Source organism: Microcebus murinus, chromosome 10 (assembly GCF_040939455.1).
Source record: "Microcebus murinus isolate Inina chromosome 10, M.murinus_Inina_mat1.0, whole genome shotgun sequence".
Classification (NCBI taxonomy): domain Eukaryota; kingdom Metazoa; phylum Chordata; class Mammalia; order Primates; family Cheirogaleidae; genus Microcebus; species Microcebus murinus.
The window spans coordinates 6,009,319-6,026,363 of NC_134113.1; the positions used below are offsets into that span (position 1 = coordinate 6,009,319).

At 61.4% G+C, this 17,045-nt stretch overlaps 1 protein-coding gene across 1 annotated transcript; it reads right to left on the reverse strand.

Moving 5' to 3' along the window:
* Window positions 1-2,540: 2,540 nt before the first annotated feature.
* Window positions 2,541-13,990, reverse strand: TSPO (translocator protein). The gene is made up of 4 exons (XM_076006933.1): window positions 13,895-13,990; window positions 5,742-5,952; window positions 3,548-3,686; window positions 2,541-2,960 (listed from the first exon to the last, which is right to left on the reverse strand). Exons 2-4 carry the CDS (start codon window positions 5,921-5,923, stop codon window positions 2,772-2,774), a joined length of 510 nt encoding a protein of 169 aa, XP_075863048.1. The 5' UTR covers window positions 5,924-5,952; window positions 13,895-13,990; the 3' UTR covers window positions 2,541-2,771.
* Between the last annotated feature and the right edge of the window lie 3,055 nt (window positions 13,991-17,045).

Genomic DNA, 17,045 nt, shown 5'->3' on the forward strand with positions numbered 1-17,045 from the left:
AAATACTAACTCCTGGAACTCTCTTGCACGCTTGGAACTTTCTGTGTTAAAAATGCATCAGAATGGCCAGGCACGGTGGCTCACGCCTGTAATCCCGGCACTCTGGGAGGCCGAGGCAGGAGGATCGCTCAAGCTCAGTTCAAGACCAGCCTGAGCAAGAGCAAGACCCGGTCTCTATCACAAATAGAAATACATTAGCCAAACAACTAAAAGTACATAGAAAAAATTAGCTGAGCATGGTGGTAGCATGCCTGTAGTCCCAGCTACTCTGGAGGCTGAGGCAGGAGGATCGCTTGAGCCCAGGAGTTTGAGGTTGCTGTGAGCTAGGCTGACACCATGGCACTCTAGTCTTGGCAAGAGAGTGAGACTCTTGTCTCAAAAAAAAAAAAAGAATGCATCAGAAGCCAGAATTAGTCGGCGTTGGCCATTTGGAGTTGACTGGGGAGAGCCCGGGTAGTGAAGGTGAGGGTACCAAAGTCCCACAGAGCGAGGCAGGAGAAATCAAAAGGCGGAGCTCGAGCTGTTGACAGTGAGACTTACAACATGTCCCAGTGGCCCCTATGGACGTACATACACCCGCAGGTCGTGGGTCTTTTGTCAAAGCACCAACGTACTGTGGCATCTCACTGCAGGGGAGTCAGTTTCTCTCCCTGCCCAGCCCGGGGTGGCCGGCCACTGAACTGACGCTTTTGACAGACTCCTAAGGTCACGGCTGCTTCTGTGCTGCCACCCGGCCGGCCGGGCCCTCTGTGGCCAGTCTGCTAGCAGGGGACCCAAGTGCACAGTTTGGGACCTCACTGTGCGGTGGCTCGAGGCAGGAGAGCAGACCAGAAGGGCTCAACCGGTCTGTGGGGTGTGGATTTCATATTAAAACCACCGTGAACCTGTCAGGACCCTGAAGTCCCCAAGGCGACCACAGCTTAGAAAAGGAGGTAGCACCATCTGTTACGAATGGGGAGAGCGTCAGGAGGCTGTTAGTAGAAAGCTGGCAGGCAAAACGGCGCGATGGCTTCTCCTGCCCCTTTCCAGGGTGTTTCTGTGGCACGCGTGTTCCGTGGCCAGGAGGGGCACGTGGGGTCTCACCAGAGGCGAGCAGGCCCGCGAGTGCGCGGCGTGGCAACACGGCCTCGAGGAAGAGGAACAGTCCTGGAAAGACCCCAAGAGTCTCGTGTGCACTTGCCCTGAACGTCTGGTACGCACGAGGGTGCCCCGTGACACCCTGAGAGCCCCCGAGCCCTGCGGGGACCGCGCATGCTCACAAGGCCACAAGGTGCGCAGGAGCAGGGGAGGGGCACAAGCCCTGGAGCCCTTGCTGGCGAGGCCTCCGCCCCGGGTGCCGGACACGCGTCTGCACGGAGCTCTGCGGGGACGGAGCTCCGACACCCTGGAGAACTTGAGAAACAAGTGAGGAAGAAGCACGCATGCACGCAGGGTCCCCACGAGGCCCCTCCGCACCGCCGAGCGGTGTGGCTGGCCGGGTCGGCGGAGTCTCGCCAAGACGCTGCTGGATTCCCGCAGGGCGTGGCCTGCTGGGCATCCTCTCCCGCAGGCGAGCCAGGAGAGGCCGGGCTCGGGGCTCGGCTCTTCGCGGCGGCCCCTGGACGGAGCCCTTCTCTCAGAGGAATGTGGCCCCTGTCCTCGCTCCTCTCCCCGAGCTTGCTAACATCGGTCACTCTGCACGTGCAGTGGGAGGTCCTGGCGGGTGGTAAGGGAGACCGTGCACATTCTGCCGGTTTGGATCAACTCACTTTCACCACTGAAAACCAACCTCGGAAGGCGCCGCAGGCCAGCCCGGCCGAGGGGCAGGGGCCCTGTGCCTCTGCAGCCGTGTGCCAGGTGCGGCACAGGGTGTGGCGACAGGGACCAGGCAGGAGCGCCCTTGTCCCAGCAGTAGGCTGCTTGTGTGCCAGGCGCTTTGCCTGGCTCGTTTACCCCCAACAGCTGCCTGCAGAGGTCGAGGGTCACCCAATTCAAAGCCAGGACGAGGGGCACGTCCGGAGTGATACCTCCAAACCTGGGCAAGTCCGGGCCAGCAAGGAGGCCCCATCTGCTGGGTTTGAACCTCTGACACCTCCCTCCTGTGACTGGGTGTGTGTGGGGCCGTCCCCGGTGGGCTGCAGCTGGCATGAGTCTGGGCACCCAGCGGAAGGGTCAGTCGGTGTCCCCAGCTCCGCTGCGGGCAAGACCAGTTGAGGGCCCTGCTCGGGGTCTGGGCAGAGCTGGGCATCGGACTCTGGCTGTGGCCCAGCTGTTCAGAGCCGAGGCCCAGTGCCTGGGAGCAGACAGGACCCCTCCCTGGGTTGAGGCCCACAGCCCCGCCTGTGTGTGCCAGCCGGGCAGCGACACGAGCCGGCCAGTGTCCTGCCGCTCCCACCTCAGCTCTCTGGGGGTCTTGCGAGGGTCCCGAGCAGGCGTGGGGCAGCCCCAGTGGGGCCCAGCTTCGTCTGGGTCCTGCAGCCTAGACGGACCCAACAGCCCGCGTGGCCCCGACTCCTGCCTCCCCACGGCCAGCGTCCTGCCCGGGTAAAAAGGCCACTGTACAGAAGTTAAACACTTTATTTGGCTTATAAAATCCCACGTTCTCAGAGTGCTGAGCAGTGCAGAAAGTGCAGGGCCCGTCCGCACTCGGGGGCTCGGCCCGGACCATCTCGGAAGCTGTGCTGCCCCCTGGGCTGAGACCGGGACAGAGCAGCAGGCCTGGTGGCTCTGAACTCGTGACAGCCACCAACGACACCTGCTGGCACCGGCCACGGTCCTGGCGGGCTGGGCACTCACTCCTGGCCCCGCCGGCCCCCACGCCGGCCGCGGTTGTCCCGCCATACGCAGTAGTTGAGCGTGGTCGCGAAGGCCAGCCAGGCCAGGTAGGGGTAGAGCAGGCGGGCGGCTGGTGGGCTCACCTGGTGCCAGGCCACAGCTGTGGCCACCGCCACCCCACTGGTCAGCAGAAGGTCCACCAGGGCCTGCGGAGACACGGGGGAGAAGGGACAGGGGGCCTGAGGCTCCATGTTCCCCAGCTGCCCACCTGCCGGCCGGACGCAGGAGACAGAGCCTCATGGAAGCCGCATTCCGCCCTGACCACCAGCCCAGCCCCTCCCCGCCTCATCCTCCCGTCCTCATCTGTCAAACAGTCACTCCCGCCTGACCCGAGCCACATGGGTGGTGTGCGGCCATGTGGGAGGTGGACACAACGTGCCCAGGAGTGGGGGGGGTGACCGGGGGCCTCACACGTCCCTTCCCCTCCCTGCACTCCCAGCGTCACTGCAAGGCCCAAACAGACCCTCGCTGCAAACTGCCAGGTGCCAGCGAGGGGCCACACCCCTGCAGCGTGGACGCCACTCCGCGGACCCAGCAAGACGCTTTTTAGAAGAGGCTCTGACACTTAAGTGGTCGGGGACCAGTGTCCGGCCTGCTTCCTCCGGGTGTCACCAGCCTGCTAGGAGCTCCCAGAGGCATCTGACCGTGAGCCTCCCCTCCCCCACCTTTACATGCAGACCCTGTCTCGGACATGACCACAGGGGCCAGGGACACAGGCCAACGCCACACTTACCCAACCCATCTGTCGGGCGCCGAAGAAGATGGGGGGCCATGCCCAGTTCAGGGCCAGCTGCCCGGCGTACAGGCCGAGGGGAACCACTGCCTCTTCCGAGAAGCCCCCCAGCTCTTTCCAGACCATGTAGGAGCCGTACCTGAAACAGAGGCAGCAGGTCAGGGCACCACTGGGAAGAAGGCCAGGAGCCTCGCTCACCTCTGGGACGACACAGTGATGGCCCAGGCACACCCTGCCACTGACTGCTGTGTGATCTCAGGGAAGTTGCTTGACCTCTCTGGGCCTTCGTTCCTCATAGCATTGCCGTGGGGATTCGAGTTAACATGCTGGCAGCACTTTGTGCGGTCCCTGGCACATGGGACCCTCCATAAATACTTGCCATTGTTATCATCAGCGCTATGGATGGGAAGCACATGGGGCGTGCAGGTAAAGAGGAGGATCTTCACCCAGTTGGGGCCCTACGCAGAGGAGGGCACATATGGGCTGGGCCTTAGAGGATGAGTAGGAGTTTGCCAGCAGGAGGAAATAGGATATGCGAAGGCTTAGAGGCAGATGCAAGAGCCTGAATCAGTCTGACCTCAGGGTGAGGGCTGAGGGGCTGGGGAGGCAGGTGGCAGACTGGCCGTGGGAGCTGTTAACACCAGGGCAGCAATAACCCCACCGAGAACCGCTGACGCCCCCAGCACCTGCACAGCACAGGCACTGTTCTAGCACCTTCCGAGCATCCACTCACTGCATCCCCATGAGTGCCACGAGGTGAGCGAGCTATTACTGCTTTACAGTAAGGACACTGAAGCACAGAGATCTCCCGGCGGGCAATCGGTGGAGAAAGCCAGGATGTGAAGCCAGCGGCCTGGGGCCAGCGCCCGGGCTCCCACCCACTACCCAAGGGGTGTGACCTCATTCGGGCCACAGGGAGGCTCCAAAGGTGCCACCAAAGAGCACCTGGGGCCAGGATTGTGCTGTTACAATCTGGATGGTGGAGGGAGGCCGAGGGGGAGGCCCAGAGGCCGGGGCTGGTTGAGGCAGAAACAGTGGTGCCAGGGCCAGGACGGGGGATGAGAAGGCGGGGGCCTGCGGGAGCCTGGCTGGGCAGGGGCTGTGCCAGTGGGGTGGGGGGTGCCCAGGTGACACCCAGGTTTCAGGGTCCTACTGCCATCAGAGCGCCTGGCCCCGGCCAGGCTCCTGCTAGCCGCCCCGGGGTGCCTGCTGCCTGCCACCCTGCACGGGGCCGGCACAGAGCCAGGACGCAGGGACATTCCGGGACAGCCGGAGGCTGACGGGGCTCCTGGGTGTGGTCCCTGACGCAGCCGCCAGGGGCAAGTCACAGGGGACTGTGGGCCAGACTGAGGCCTGAGAGGGCTCCTGCAGGGTCCTCCCTGCGCCCTTGGCAGGTCCCTTGTCCAATGGGGGGCGTGAGAGTTAACCAAGATAAGCCCGGCCCCAGCAGGGGCTCGGTGAGAGCAGCCACTCACTGCCGGTCCTGTCCGGGCAGCCGTTATTTATCTTGGCAGGAGCCCTGTAGCGGCCCACAGCGACCTTTGCTCTCTGAGCCAGCGCAGCCTGCAGCTGTGATCGTGGCCAGGATGCCCGTGTGGGGTGAGCGTCCGGCCCACCCTCCCCAGAGGCCCAGGAGGAAAAAGTTCTTGTGCAACCGACGGCCCGGCTTCCCCGCCCCAACTTGCCCACGGCCGCTGGGAGCCGAGCCGCTGCCCACGGCCCGCTCCACCTACCCCACGGCCCTCTCCACCTACCCCACGGCCCGCTCCACCTACCCCACGGCCCCACGGCCCGCTCCACCTACCCCCACGGCCCTCTCCACCTACCCCACGGCCCGCTCCACCTACCCCACGGCCCTCTCCACCTACCCCACGGCCCTCTCCACCTACCCCACGGCCCTCTCCACCTACCCCACGGCCCGCTCCACCTACCCCACGGCCCGCTCCACCTACCCCACGGCCCTCTCCACCTACCCCACGGCCCTCTCCACCTACCCCACGGCCCGCTCCACCTACCCCACGGCCCCACGGCCCGCTCCACCTACCCCCACGGCCCTCTCCACCTACCCCACGGCCCGCTCCACCTACCCCCATGGCCCTCTCCACCTACCCCACGGCCCGCTCCACCTACCCCACGGCCCGCTCCACCTACCCCCATGGCCCTCTCCACCTACCCCACGGCCCGCTCCACCTACCCCATGGCCGAGTAGAGCGTGCCCCAGATGGGGCCCAGCGACCAGCGGGGCGGGTGCCACGAGGGCTTCTGCAGGCCCGCGTACCAGCGCAGGCCCTCGCCGCGGACAAAGTGGGAGCCCAGGAAGCCGCCCAGGCTGGGCGCCAGCGTGAAGCCCACGGCGGGCACCCAAGGCGGGGCCATGACTGCGGCGGCTGCTGTTCGGGAAAGCTCTGAAAGAGAAGGCGGGGTGGGGCGAGAACGCCCTGAGTCCCTACAGGGTCAGGCGTCACTGAGAGGCCTGCCGCCCACGGCCGGATCGGAGGTACAGGGATGGGTGAGGCAGGAGCGGCTGAGGGAGCCCATCTCCATCCTCCCCTGCCCCACCCTGGCCAGGAGCCCCGCAGCACCCCACTCCCGCCCCCGCTCCTGCCCCGCTGCCCCTCACCTTCTCGCTGAGTCTCCTGGCAGCGACCCCTCCCTCCTCACTCAAGGACAGTTGGGACCCCCCACACTAGGGAGACCCTGCAGCTCAGCCAGCCCTCTTCACTTCAACTCTGTGGGCCTCAGTTTCCCCCTCTGTAAAGTGGGACATGGACACCGCCTGCCTTGGGCCCAGCCCAGTGTGCAGCATCAGAGAGCATCCCTGCACACAGTGTCTCTTCCCCACCCCACACACCCACCCTAAACCGCCGCCCGGCCCTGTGCACCAGAGAGGGACAGCAGCCTGCCTGGGGCGCACAGCACTGTCGCAAAGCTGCTCCCACCCTGACATCACAGAACGAGGGGCTGAGCTCCCACTAATGCACGCTGAGCCTCGCTGGGGAGTCGGGGGGCGCCTGTTCTTCTGGGAGATGCGCAGCCTGATTCGGTTCGGCCGACTCACAGCGAGGCCTGCTGGGGGCCTGAGGGCGGCCCCGGAGGCACAGACTTCAGAAGGGCACCCGACTGGGACGGGGAGCACAGGGGGCACGTTCCCCTCAGGGCACGAGACGGCAGGGCAGTCCAGGGGGAGAAGGAGGCGGCTGAGCGTGGACTGTGGGGGTGGGGGTGGTCAGACGGGAGCAGATGGAGCCAGGGGGCTGCTGACTCCGGGGCAGTAGAGGCAAAGGGCAAAGGGCAAAGGGCAAAGGCTGCACCGAGGAGCAGGGCCGCTGCTGGCCTGGGACTCCACGGGGCTCAGTGACACACAGAAGCCACCTCAGTGCCCAAACTGGGAACTATTAAAGACTGGTCAATGCCCAAATCAAGTTTTTGAAGACTGTGTAAAGATGCAAAGATTGTTCTCAACATAACAAATAGTGAGGAAAGCAAAATGTAACGCTGCCTCCAGGATGATGCTAACTTTAGCAAAAAGTAGATTAACATGAACGTGCATTTTTAAAATTGTAACCAACGCGTGATTTGAGCAGCGGTCGTAACCAGATAGCGGGTGTTCCCTGGGAAAGGCCGAGTGCCGGCCCGCAGAGCTCCAGCCCGGACGGCAACCCTGCCGCACACGCGGGCTGCGCCGTCTATCCAGACAGACGCGAGCTGCGGGCCGAGGCGGCATCTGCCCACGGCCTCTCCGCCAGCGGGGAGCTCGGGGTTCTAAAACTCGCCCTCGGCAGCAGGATTTATGATGGCATGTTCATTATATTACTTGTTTTCCGAAATGTCTAAAAAGAGCATTATATCATTTTGATTTTTTTTTTCCCTGATACAAAGTCTTGCTCTGTCGCCCTGGCTAGACTGCAATAGTGAGATCACAGCTCACTGCGGCCTCCAACTCCTGGGCTCAGCAATCCTCCTGCCTCCGCCTCCCGAGTAGCTGGGACTACAGGTTTGTGCCACCACACCTGGCTATGTTTTTATTTTTTGTAGAGATAGGGGTCTCACTGTTGCCTGGTCTGGAACTCCTGGGCTTAAGTGACCCTCCAGCCCCGGCCTCCCAAAGTGCTGGGATTACAGGTGTGAGCCACCACACCCAGCCTCCAAGGAGCATTATTTTAAAAGGAACAAGCAGTAGCCAGGCGTGGTGGCTCACACCTGTAATCCTAGCACTATGGGAGGCCGAGGTAGATGGATCCTTTGAGCTCAGGAGTTCGAGACCAGCCTGAGCAAGAGCCAGACCCTGTCTCTACTAAAAAAATAGAAAGAAATTAGCTAGACAACTAAAAATATGTAGAAAATTAGCTGCGCATGGTGGCACATGCCCAGCTACTCGGGAGGCTAAGGCAGGAGGATCGTAGGAGTTTGAGGTTGCTGTGAGCTAGGATGAGGCCACAGCACTCTAGCCAGGGCAACAGAGTGAGACTCTGTCTCAAAAAAAAAAGGGGGAAGGGGGGGAACAAGCAGAGATTGAGGCATTCAGCAGGTTCTGGCACTGCCATTTACAATGATCCCCTTCCTGGGCCTCAGTTTTCACACCTGTTGAATGGGGACAGTTACCCCACCCACCAGGGTTTCAGCACTGATGAACGGGAGGTGATGAACATTGCTGGGAGCTGGTCATGTGACACGGGCGCAGTCAGTGGATGTTCCTGTGTTCTCCCCCCTCCCTCCCACCCTGCCCTCCGGCTCCCATGATGCACCTAACTGCTCGCCAGGTGGGGGCGGGGTCAGAGGCCCCAGCCCTGTGCTGCTGCCAAGTGTACACGGAGCTCTGGGCCCGGAGCCCTGAGAAGAGCCAGGCAGCTCAGCTTGCCACTGTGTCACCTCAAGCAAGCTGGGGACACCTTAGCCTGCTGCTCCTCTGTGCACGGGGGACTAAGCCCTGGTCTGCCCGTTCAACAGATGCAAAGTGCCGCGATCCGGAGAACCGTGACGAGCCACGCTCGGTGCTGGGCCTCCCCTGGAACTGTGCCAGGCCAGAGTGACCACACGTGCCTTTCCCAGCATGTGCCCTGCCGAGGCCCACACTGATAGCCACTCTCAATCTCACAAGGGTCCCTTTTTAGGTGGTCAAGGTTAATGCCACCAGCATGAGACACATGGCCATCACCCTCCCCTTGATACCATTCACGGAAGTGGACACACGCTCTGTGGCATCTGCCAGTCCGCTCCGGAGAAGCCTCAGGAGGAACACGCTGCACAGGGACCGACCCGCACACCAGCACCCCTCAAAAGTGTCACCGTTGCCCGGCACTGGCCTGGAATCCCAGCACTTTGGGAGGCCGGGGCTGGAGGGTCACTTGAGCCCAGGAGTTCCAGACCAGGCAACAGTGAGACCCCATCTCTACAAAAAATAAAAACATAGCCAGGTGTGGTGGCACGAACCTGTAGTCCCAGCTACTCGGGAGGCTGAGGCAGGAGGATTGCTGAGCCCAGGAGTTGGAGGCTGCAGTGAGCTATGAATGACACCACTACACTCCACCCTGGGTCATAGAGACCCTGTACCCTGTCTCAAAAAAAAAAAAAAGGTAAAGCTCATGAAGGACCAAGATGAGGGAATCGTCAGGGACTGCAGGCGATGAAAGGAAAAAAGCAACTAGGTGCAGCGTGGGAGCCCGGGTGGGACGCTGGGGGCAGACGGAGCCTGGCGGGCAACGGTGCAATTCGGGCCAGGGCGACACTGCTGGATGTTGGTGCGGGGTGTTGGTTCCGGGCTGTGACAACTGTTCTCGTGGGAAACTGGGTGGAGAGTATATGGGAACTTTCTGTACTACTTTTGTAACTTTTCTGTAAATCTAAAATTAGGTCAAAATTAAACCTTAAGAAGTATCCTGGTGTGGACAAGAAATTGCACAGTCCTCACCTTTGCTCCACAGTTGTTAGCCCTGTCAGCCCCTCCTGCTGCTCAGTCGCTGGCCCCGGCCCAGGCCCAGCTCCACCTGCTGCCACAGGCCCTCTGGGCCTCGCCCCCGCCCCCACACCACTCCTGCTCCAAGACCCTCAGGGACTCTCATCGGGATTTTCCTATTTCTTTTTTATTTTTTGAGAAAGAGTCTCGCTCTGTTGCCTGGGCTACCGTGCCGTGGCGTCAGCCTAGCTCACAGCAACCTCATACTCCTGGGCTCAAGCGATCCTCCTGCCTCAGCCTCCCGAGTAGCTGGGACTACAGGCATGTGCCACCATGCCCGGCTAATTTTTTCTATATATATTAGTTGGCCAATTAATTTCTTTCTATTTATAGTAGAGACGGGGTCTCGCTCTTGCTCAGGCTGGTTTTGAACTCCTGACCTCGAGCAATCCGCCCACCTCGGCCTCCCAGAGTGCTAGGATTGCAGGTGTGAGCCACCGCGCCCGGCTCTCCTATTTCTTTTTAATTGAGGCGAAATTCGCCTTATGTAAAACTAACCATTTTAAAGTGCACAATTCAGTAGCATTTAGTATATTTCCAATGTTGTGCACCCGCCGTCTATATCAAGCTCCAGAACGTTTTCATCACCCCAAAAGAAACCCCATCAGCAGTCACTGCCCACTCCCCTTCCCCAGCCCTGGCGGCCAGCCATCTGCGTTCTGTCCCTGCGAACTGGCCCATCCCGACACTTCCTACCAATGGAGTCACGCAGTGGTGGCCTTTGTGTCTGGCTTCTTCACTGAGCATCAGGCTGGAGGCTCCCTGCCCCGTAGCACGCGCAGCACTTCTCCCCATGCTTCTGTGGGCAAGAGTGCCCATGTCACCTGGCCACAGCACCCAGCGAGGCCAGGCACACACTTGATGCCTAGGAAAACCCCAACAGGACCCAGTAGCCCCACTGATGGAGCCTCAAGGACCAACATCCTGGTCCCGCACTGTACAGAACAAACCAAGGCCACAGAGGGCTGGTGGCTTTCCCAAGGCCACAGCAAAAGAGCAGGGTCTGGAACCAGGTCTGAGCCCCGTGCTCCCACCCCCACTGCAAGCTGCTCGCTTCTGACGCCTGGCTGTGTTTACGACTGGGCCAAGGGGAGCAGAGTGTCTGCCCCGCCCAAGCGTCAGAAGACAGGGAGTTCGGACGCCCCACGTGGACAGAGCCTGGCAGGGAGCTTCCTGGGGTCTTTCAGGGACTGCCCGACTCCTGAATCACCCAGCTGCGGGACAGGTAGCTGGGGTGGTGCCCACCAAGCTGAATCACTCAGGGCCAGGCTGGGTGTGCCCAGGGATCACCCATGGCAGGGACGGGGCTCAGGCTCAGACACAGGACAAAGCCACCGTCTCCCCTTTAGTTCTATCCCCCACAGAAGGCGAGTAAGAGTTCTAGACCGCGGCTCTGCCCCAGGTTGCTGGGTGATCCCAGCCCCAGCTCCCTGCTGGGCCCCAGCTCCCTCCTCAGCCAGGTGGGCACGGGCTGCCCTGCCCACTTTGAGGGGGTCCTGGGGAGGCTCGAGGAAGGACGGGAGGGACGGCAACACTTCCCGGGAAAACTCCAGCGAGTGAGGGCTTATGGGGCCACGCACCTACCTCCTCAAGGCTCAGACCCAAGGCTGGGACCACCTCAGCCACGGAAGCCACTGGACACTCAGTGGGTGAAAATGCCCTGCACAGAAGGTCCCACCTGGGAGACCCAGGGCACTCACGGGGGAGCGCCCCCCAGGACAGAGGCCAAGAACGGGGCAGAGTAGGGGGCTCAGGATGCAGACGCAGAAGGTTCCAGGCCTTGCCGACTCTGGCTGCCGCAGGCCTGTGGGGGGAGGAGCGGAGGCAGACTGGCTCACTCCTCCCACAGCTACTGTTCCCACTTTCCAGATGAGGAAACTGAGCTGGGAGACATCACAGAACTTTCTGGGTCTGTGTGACTTCAAAGCCCACCCCAGCCCTCCCCTGAAGCTGGGAGTTTGCTGGCCTCTCCCTGGGCCACAGGGCCTGTCCTGTTGGCCATGTCACCGCCCCCTCGCCCTCTTCCCTCATCCCTAACAGGGTCACAGGCCGCTCCGCCCACCCTCTGCCCAGTGCCAGAGGCTCCCTCGGGCCAAGAGCATCACTCTCTCCACCGGCAGTGCCAATGTCCCGCCCCCAGGCGTGTCGGCCCGCCTGAGGGTTGGGGGATCTAAACCGTCCCCAACGGAGGCTGGGACCCAGGACCTCCAGTCCTTGTGAGGCTTCACTCCTGGCCAGGAGACCCCAGACCTGTGCTGCCCCTGGGGTCCCATCTCCTGGGCCTCTGTATCCCCATTTGTGAAGCGGGGGCTGGGCCAGTGGGTCTTGGGGTAGCTTCCTGTTCTCCAACCTCCTTCTAAGTGACCCAGAAACGAAGCCAGGAGTCGTGCCATTCCTCTGCTGCCCACCCTCCCCGCTGCATGCGGCCTCTCACAGCCTGGCCTCTCCTTCAAGCCACCACTGTCCCAGGGACTTGTTTTAGGGCTTTTTTTCCCTCAATGACTCACAGCTAATCATCCTCGTTACAACCCTCATGAACCTTTTTCATTATGAAAGTAACTAGTGTAGCAGACAACGCGTCTGGAAGGACCCACAGCCAACTGGTCGTGGGGGGGCATGCGGGGCTGACAGTGGGGGTGACAAGGGGAATTTGCTTTATCGAGAATGGCAACTTTTTAAAACAGAGAACACATCCAGGCATTGTCTTAAAAGCAAACACAAATAAAAGAAATAGATTCAGGCTGGGCACCATGGCTCATCCCTGTAATCCTAGCACTCTGGGAGGCCGAGGCGGGTGGATCGCTGAAGGTCAGGAGTTCAAGACCAGCCTGAGCAAGAGCAAGCCCCTGTCTCTACTAAAAAAAAAAGAAAGAAAGAAAGAAAGAAATTAATTGGCCAACTAAAAATACATAGAAAAATTAGCCTGGCATGGTGGCACATTAGCCAAGTAGTCCCAGCTACTCGGGAGGCTGAGGCAGGAGGATTGCTTGAGCCCAGGAGTTCGAGGTTGCTGTGAGCTAGGCTGACGCCACGGCACTCTAGTCCGGGCAACACACTGAAACTGCCTCAAAAAAAAGAAAAGAAATAGATTAAAAAATAAAATAATGAAAACACCAAAGTATATATAGTAAAAGTAGGCTCCCCACATCAGCCCAAGCCCCTCCCCTGGGGACCCACTGTCAACAGTCTGTGGTAGGTGCAGCGGGACATTGCCCCTCATGGCTAGGCACAAATGTGTACACACCACACGACACAGCACACGCACACCAGGGAGACAGAGGCCCGGGGCACCGCAGAGGACCGGGATTTGGGATCAGGTTCAGGTTCTGGGCAAAAGGCTCCTCTCTCTGCTGAGCGTCAGTTTCCCCAGTTCCAAGTGCTCCCTGGGGCCCAGGAGTGGGTCCTTCCTCGCAGCAGCCACGTGCACACTCGGAGACTCCACCAAGAGGCGTGCTCGGCCCCCACCCCTGCGCCCTTTCACGGCCACTGGAGACCTGCCTCCCGCCACCGTGCCGGGCCCCCCCTGGCAGACGCCTTCGGGGAGGGCCCACCGTGTGCCAGCGCCGGGCAGCTGCTTCCTGCACACAGCCTCCTCTGACACTCTCTCCCTGCCCGGGACCGTCTTGGAACTTGGGCCGGCCCCGCCGCCCTGCGTCCCAGGCGCACGGCTGGCACCAGGTCCACGCGGGCCACGCGAGGGGCTCAGGGCCGGCGCCAGGCCAGGGCACGGCGAAGCTGAGCAGGCACTCGCACCGTGTCGCGGTGGAAGCCCCACGCCCCCGCCTGCCTGGGCCCTGGCTCCCTTGCTCTGCCCACATTAAGCCCTGTCCGGGCCTCAGCGCACCTGAGCACTGGACGGGGTGGAAGGGCCCGTGCTCAGGCCAGCGGGGCCTCTAACCGGCTTTGGGCAAAAAACTTCGGCCAGCTGGCCTGTCTTCCTCCCGCACGAAGTGGGGTGTCCCAACTGGCGCGGGAGCCCGAGGTCCCGCAGGCACCCTGCGATCCTCAGGGGAGCCCCGCCTCGGCTGGCGCATCCGCGGAATGGGCGGGAGACCGAGTCTGGCCCCTCCCGCGGCCGCGCTTCCTGCGGAACCAGCCGCCGGTGGGGGTGGCGTTGCCCAAGTCCCCCCTCCGCACCCCCCAGCCCGGGTCTGTCGGCGAGTAACCCCGACCGCGATCGCGGAGGCCCGGCCCGGCTGCCCGCCGCCCCCTCCCGCTGACCTGGCAGCCCCGAATGCCGCCCCGCGGCCAGTCCCCCCCTTCCTCCCCCCCCCCCCGCCCCCGGGTCACGGCCCGCGGCTCCAGCCTCTGTTTCCCCTCTGGCCGGCGCCGGCAGGAGGGCGCTGTCGGGGTCGCACCTGCGTGCCCACCCCCGGCCCTCTGCCCCCACTCACCAGCGGCGAGGGCACGCTCGGGAGAGGACACTGCGCGGCGGGAGGTGGTGGCCCCGGTCCCCTGGCCCGCCCCGCCCCGCCCCGCCCGCCGGGACCCGCCCCGCCCCGCCCCGTCCCCCGCCCGGAGCTCCCTCCTCTCAGCCGCCCGCAAGACGCTCCTCTGCCTTCCCGGGCCCAGAGCCGGCCTCTCGCTCCTTCTCCCCACAGTGGCCCTCGACGGCCGCCCTCCGGGCCAGCCCCAGGGGTGAGGGTCCCCAGGCAGGTCCCTTCTCCGCTGGAGCCTCACTGTTCTCATCTGTAAAATGGGGCACAAGACAGATCTCAGAGAAGGGACAAGCCCTGATCGTCCTCCTGCCTAGCCCTGCCCCCTTTCTGGGGGTGCACCCCAGTTTCTTTAGCTGTCGCCCCAGGGCTGGCTCAGCCCCTTTCTGGCTGGTTCTCTCGGCCTCCATCTCATCTGTAAAATGGACACAATTTGTGGGGCTGATGAGGATGCCTCGTGGTAACGCAGCAGGGCGCCCCGCAGATGCTTGGCGCTCAGTAAGTGGGGTCTGCCATCGTCACAACCCAGAGGGGGGCTCCCGTTTGCCAGGGTCACTTGGCATTCCCCTGGCCTCCGCACCACCCTCCCCATCCGCAGGGGGCTTTATTACTGCAGCCCGGAGCCCATCCGGCCCCTCTGCTGGCAGCCCTTCACTCCCACTGGGACCCAAGCAGACCCCAGGGAGAACTGTGGCTACGTCTCCCTGGGCCGGTCCCCAGGCCTCCTTGAGGACCAGGTAGGGCTACAGTGTGACTTTCCTAGGGTCTGGCGTTTTTGCCTTTGTGGGTCCCTTCTTCCATTAAAAAGCAAACAAACATACACATTCTGGTTTTGACTATACTGGTCTAAAGAGAAGCATAACCCAGGCTCCCAGGTAGAGTCTATTCATTTGTTTCTTCTGATTTAAAAGAAATCAAAACATTTCATGTGCCCCTAGAACTATTCTGGCTTAGACACCATGCCTGCTGTTCCTGGCGGCCACACCTCCACTGGGCTGCCAGCCCTCACCTCCTCACCCGCTTCCAGTAAGGAAAGGAGCTGCCCGGCTTGGCGGAGCAGCAAATTGGCAGTGCGGCTTCCTCCCGCCTCCCTGCTACTGCGCACAGGGCTCCAGGCCCATGGGGCACCCTGGGAAGCAGGGATTTCTGTCCCCAAATACTTGCTGCATACCAGGGCCAAAGGGAGGGGCTGAGGACAAGCACACAATGAGCCTGCCCTCATGCCCTCATACCCATTTCACAGATGACAACACTGCAGGGCAGAGGGGTGAGTTGCTGCCTGAGGGATCCATGCTTCAAGTCTGATGCAGATGGAGGATGCCCTGGCAGCCTCCCTAGCACGTCTGCCTCCCCGCCCTCCGTCCCCACACACCCCATTGGAACTTGGGCACAGCCTTTGTCTCTCCCCTGGGCAGCAGCCACAGGCCTTCGATGGCCCCTAGCCCCCATCTTGTCCCTTCCTGCTGCTCCATGTAATCTGACCACACCCCTCCTCTGCTCAGGCCCCCTGCAGCTCCCATTACCTTAGAATCCAGTCCAAGCCTTTGGCCTGGCACTAGCGGCCCTCCCAAGCTGGAGTCGGGCTGATTACCCCACCCTTTCCCACCTCTGTGCCTTTGCATACTCTGTTCCCCCTGCCTAGAGCACTCTTTGCCCCACCGGGGCATCTCCACTTGTCCAAGTCTAATCACTTCTCCAGCATCACCCCAGGAAGCTCCTCCAGAACCCCAGAACTCTGTGTCGTCCCCACTGTAGGCGGGCAGGATGCTCTGGGCTGAACCCTCGTGGACACAGCACAATCGGACCCACTGAGTCTTCCAAGCACACGCGCGTGATCCTTCACCAGAACAGCTTCATGCTAGAGATGGTTTTGTAGCTTGTTTTCTGCCCTTTGCAATAAATCAGAAACCTCTCTTTACATTTTTTTTTCTTGAAGACAGAATCTCGCCCTGTTCCCTAAGCTAGAGTGCCGTGGCATCAGCCTGGCTCACAGCAAACTCCTGGGCTCAAGCGATCCTCCTGCCTCAGCCTCCCGAGTAGCTGGGACTACAGGCATGCGCCACCATGCCCGGCTAATATTTTCTATATACTTTCAGTTGTCCAGCTAATTTTCTTTCTATTTTTAGTAGAGATGGGGTTTCACTGTTGCTCAGGCTGGTCTTGAACTCCTGAGCTCAAGGATCCACCCGTCTCGGCCTCCCAGAGTGCTAGGATTACAGGCGTGAGCCACCGCGCCCAGCCAGAAACCTCTCTTTACAATAACAAACATGTCTACATTGTTTTTTTATTGTGAAATATTCCGAGCAGAAATGTATATAGAACATATGTGTACAGTTTAAAATAAGAATAAGGGGGATGGACACTTACTCTTACTCGAGGGGGTGGGAGGCATGGGCAATATATGTAACCTTAACATTTGTACCCCCATAATACGCTAAAACATAAAACATAAAAACATTAAAAAATAATAATAATAATAAAAAGAATGCCGGGTGCCCACTGCCAGGTTAATGAACAAATGTTACCAGTGTCCCAGGACCCCCAGTGCTTTCTCCGGCGATTCCTGCTCCCACCCAGAGGGCACCTCTACCTTGACTCTCGGGTTGAACGTTCCCTTGCTCTCCTTTAGAGCTTCTCGAACCCCACCTGGGTAGGTTTCCCTGAGCGCTCACGTGGACGACGTCTGACCAGCTGAGATGGCGCACACCCGGCTGGGACAATGGCCAGACTAGAAGAAGACTCCTGGGCGGGTGGAGCCCAGCTGAGTCCCTGGGGCACAGGCTGGCCTCAGCCTCCAGGAGCACGGGCAAAAGTCCCCTCTGGGGAAGTCGGAGGGCAAGGCTGTGGGCCAGGACATCTGGCAGGGCAGCAGGAAACGGTCAGGGGCGTGGGCTGCTCCGTCCTCCTTCTTCCGTGCTCACTGCGCCCTCGGTGCAGGTCTCAGGAGCAGCGTGATGGTGGACACTGCTGCCAGGGGGCCAAGTGTCCGCAGCTGGCCCAGGCAGCAGGGCATGCCGTGTGGGGGAAAGAGGGCCTCATCAGCCTGTGACCAGGACCAGCCAAGTGCGGACAAGAGTCTGGGCCAGGCCTGCCAGGCGTCCTGTTCTTA

Coding starts and splice junctions, on each gene's coding strand:
- TSPO (XM_076006933.1), bottom strand. CDS start 5,923: ATGGCCCCGCCTTGGGTGCCCGCCGTGGGCTTCACGCTGGCGCCCAGC. Junction 3,687..5,741: donor ACGCTCTACTCGGCCATGGG/GTAGGTGGAGCG, acceptor CCTCTGTTTCAG/GTACGGCTCCTACATGGTCT. Junction 2,961..3,547: donor GCGCCCGACAGATGGGTTGG/GTAAGTGTGGCG, acceptor GTGTCTCCGCAG/GCCCTGGTGGACCTTCTGCT.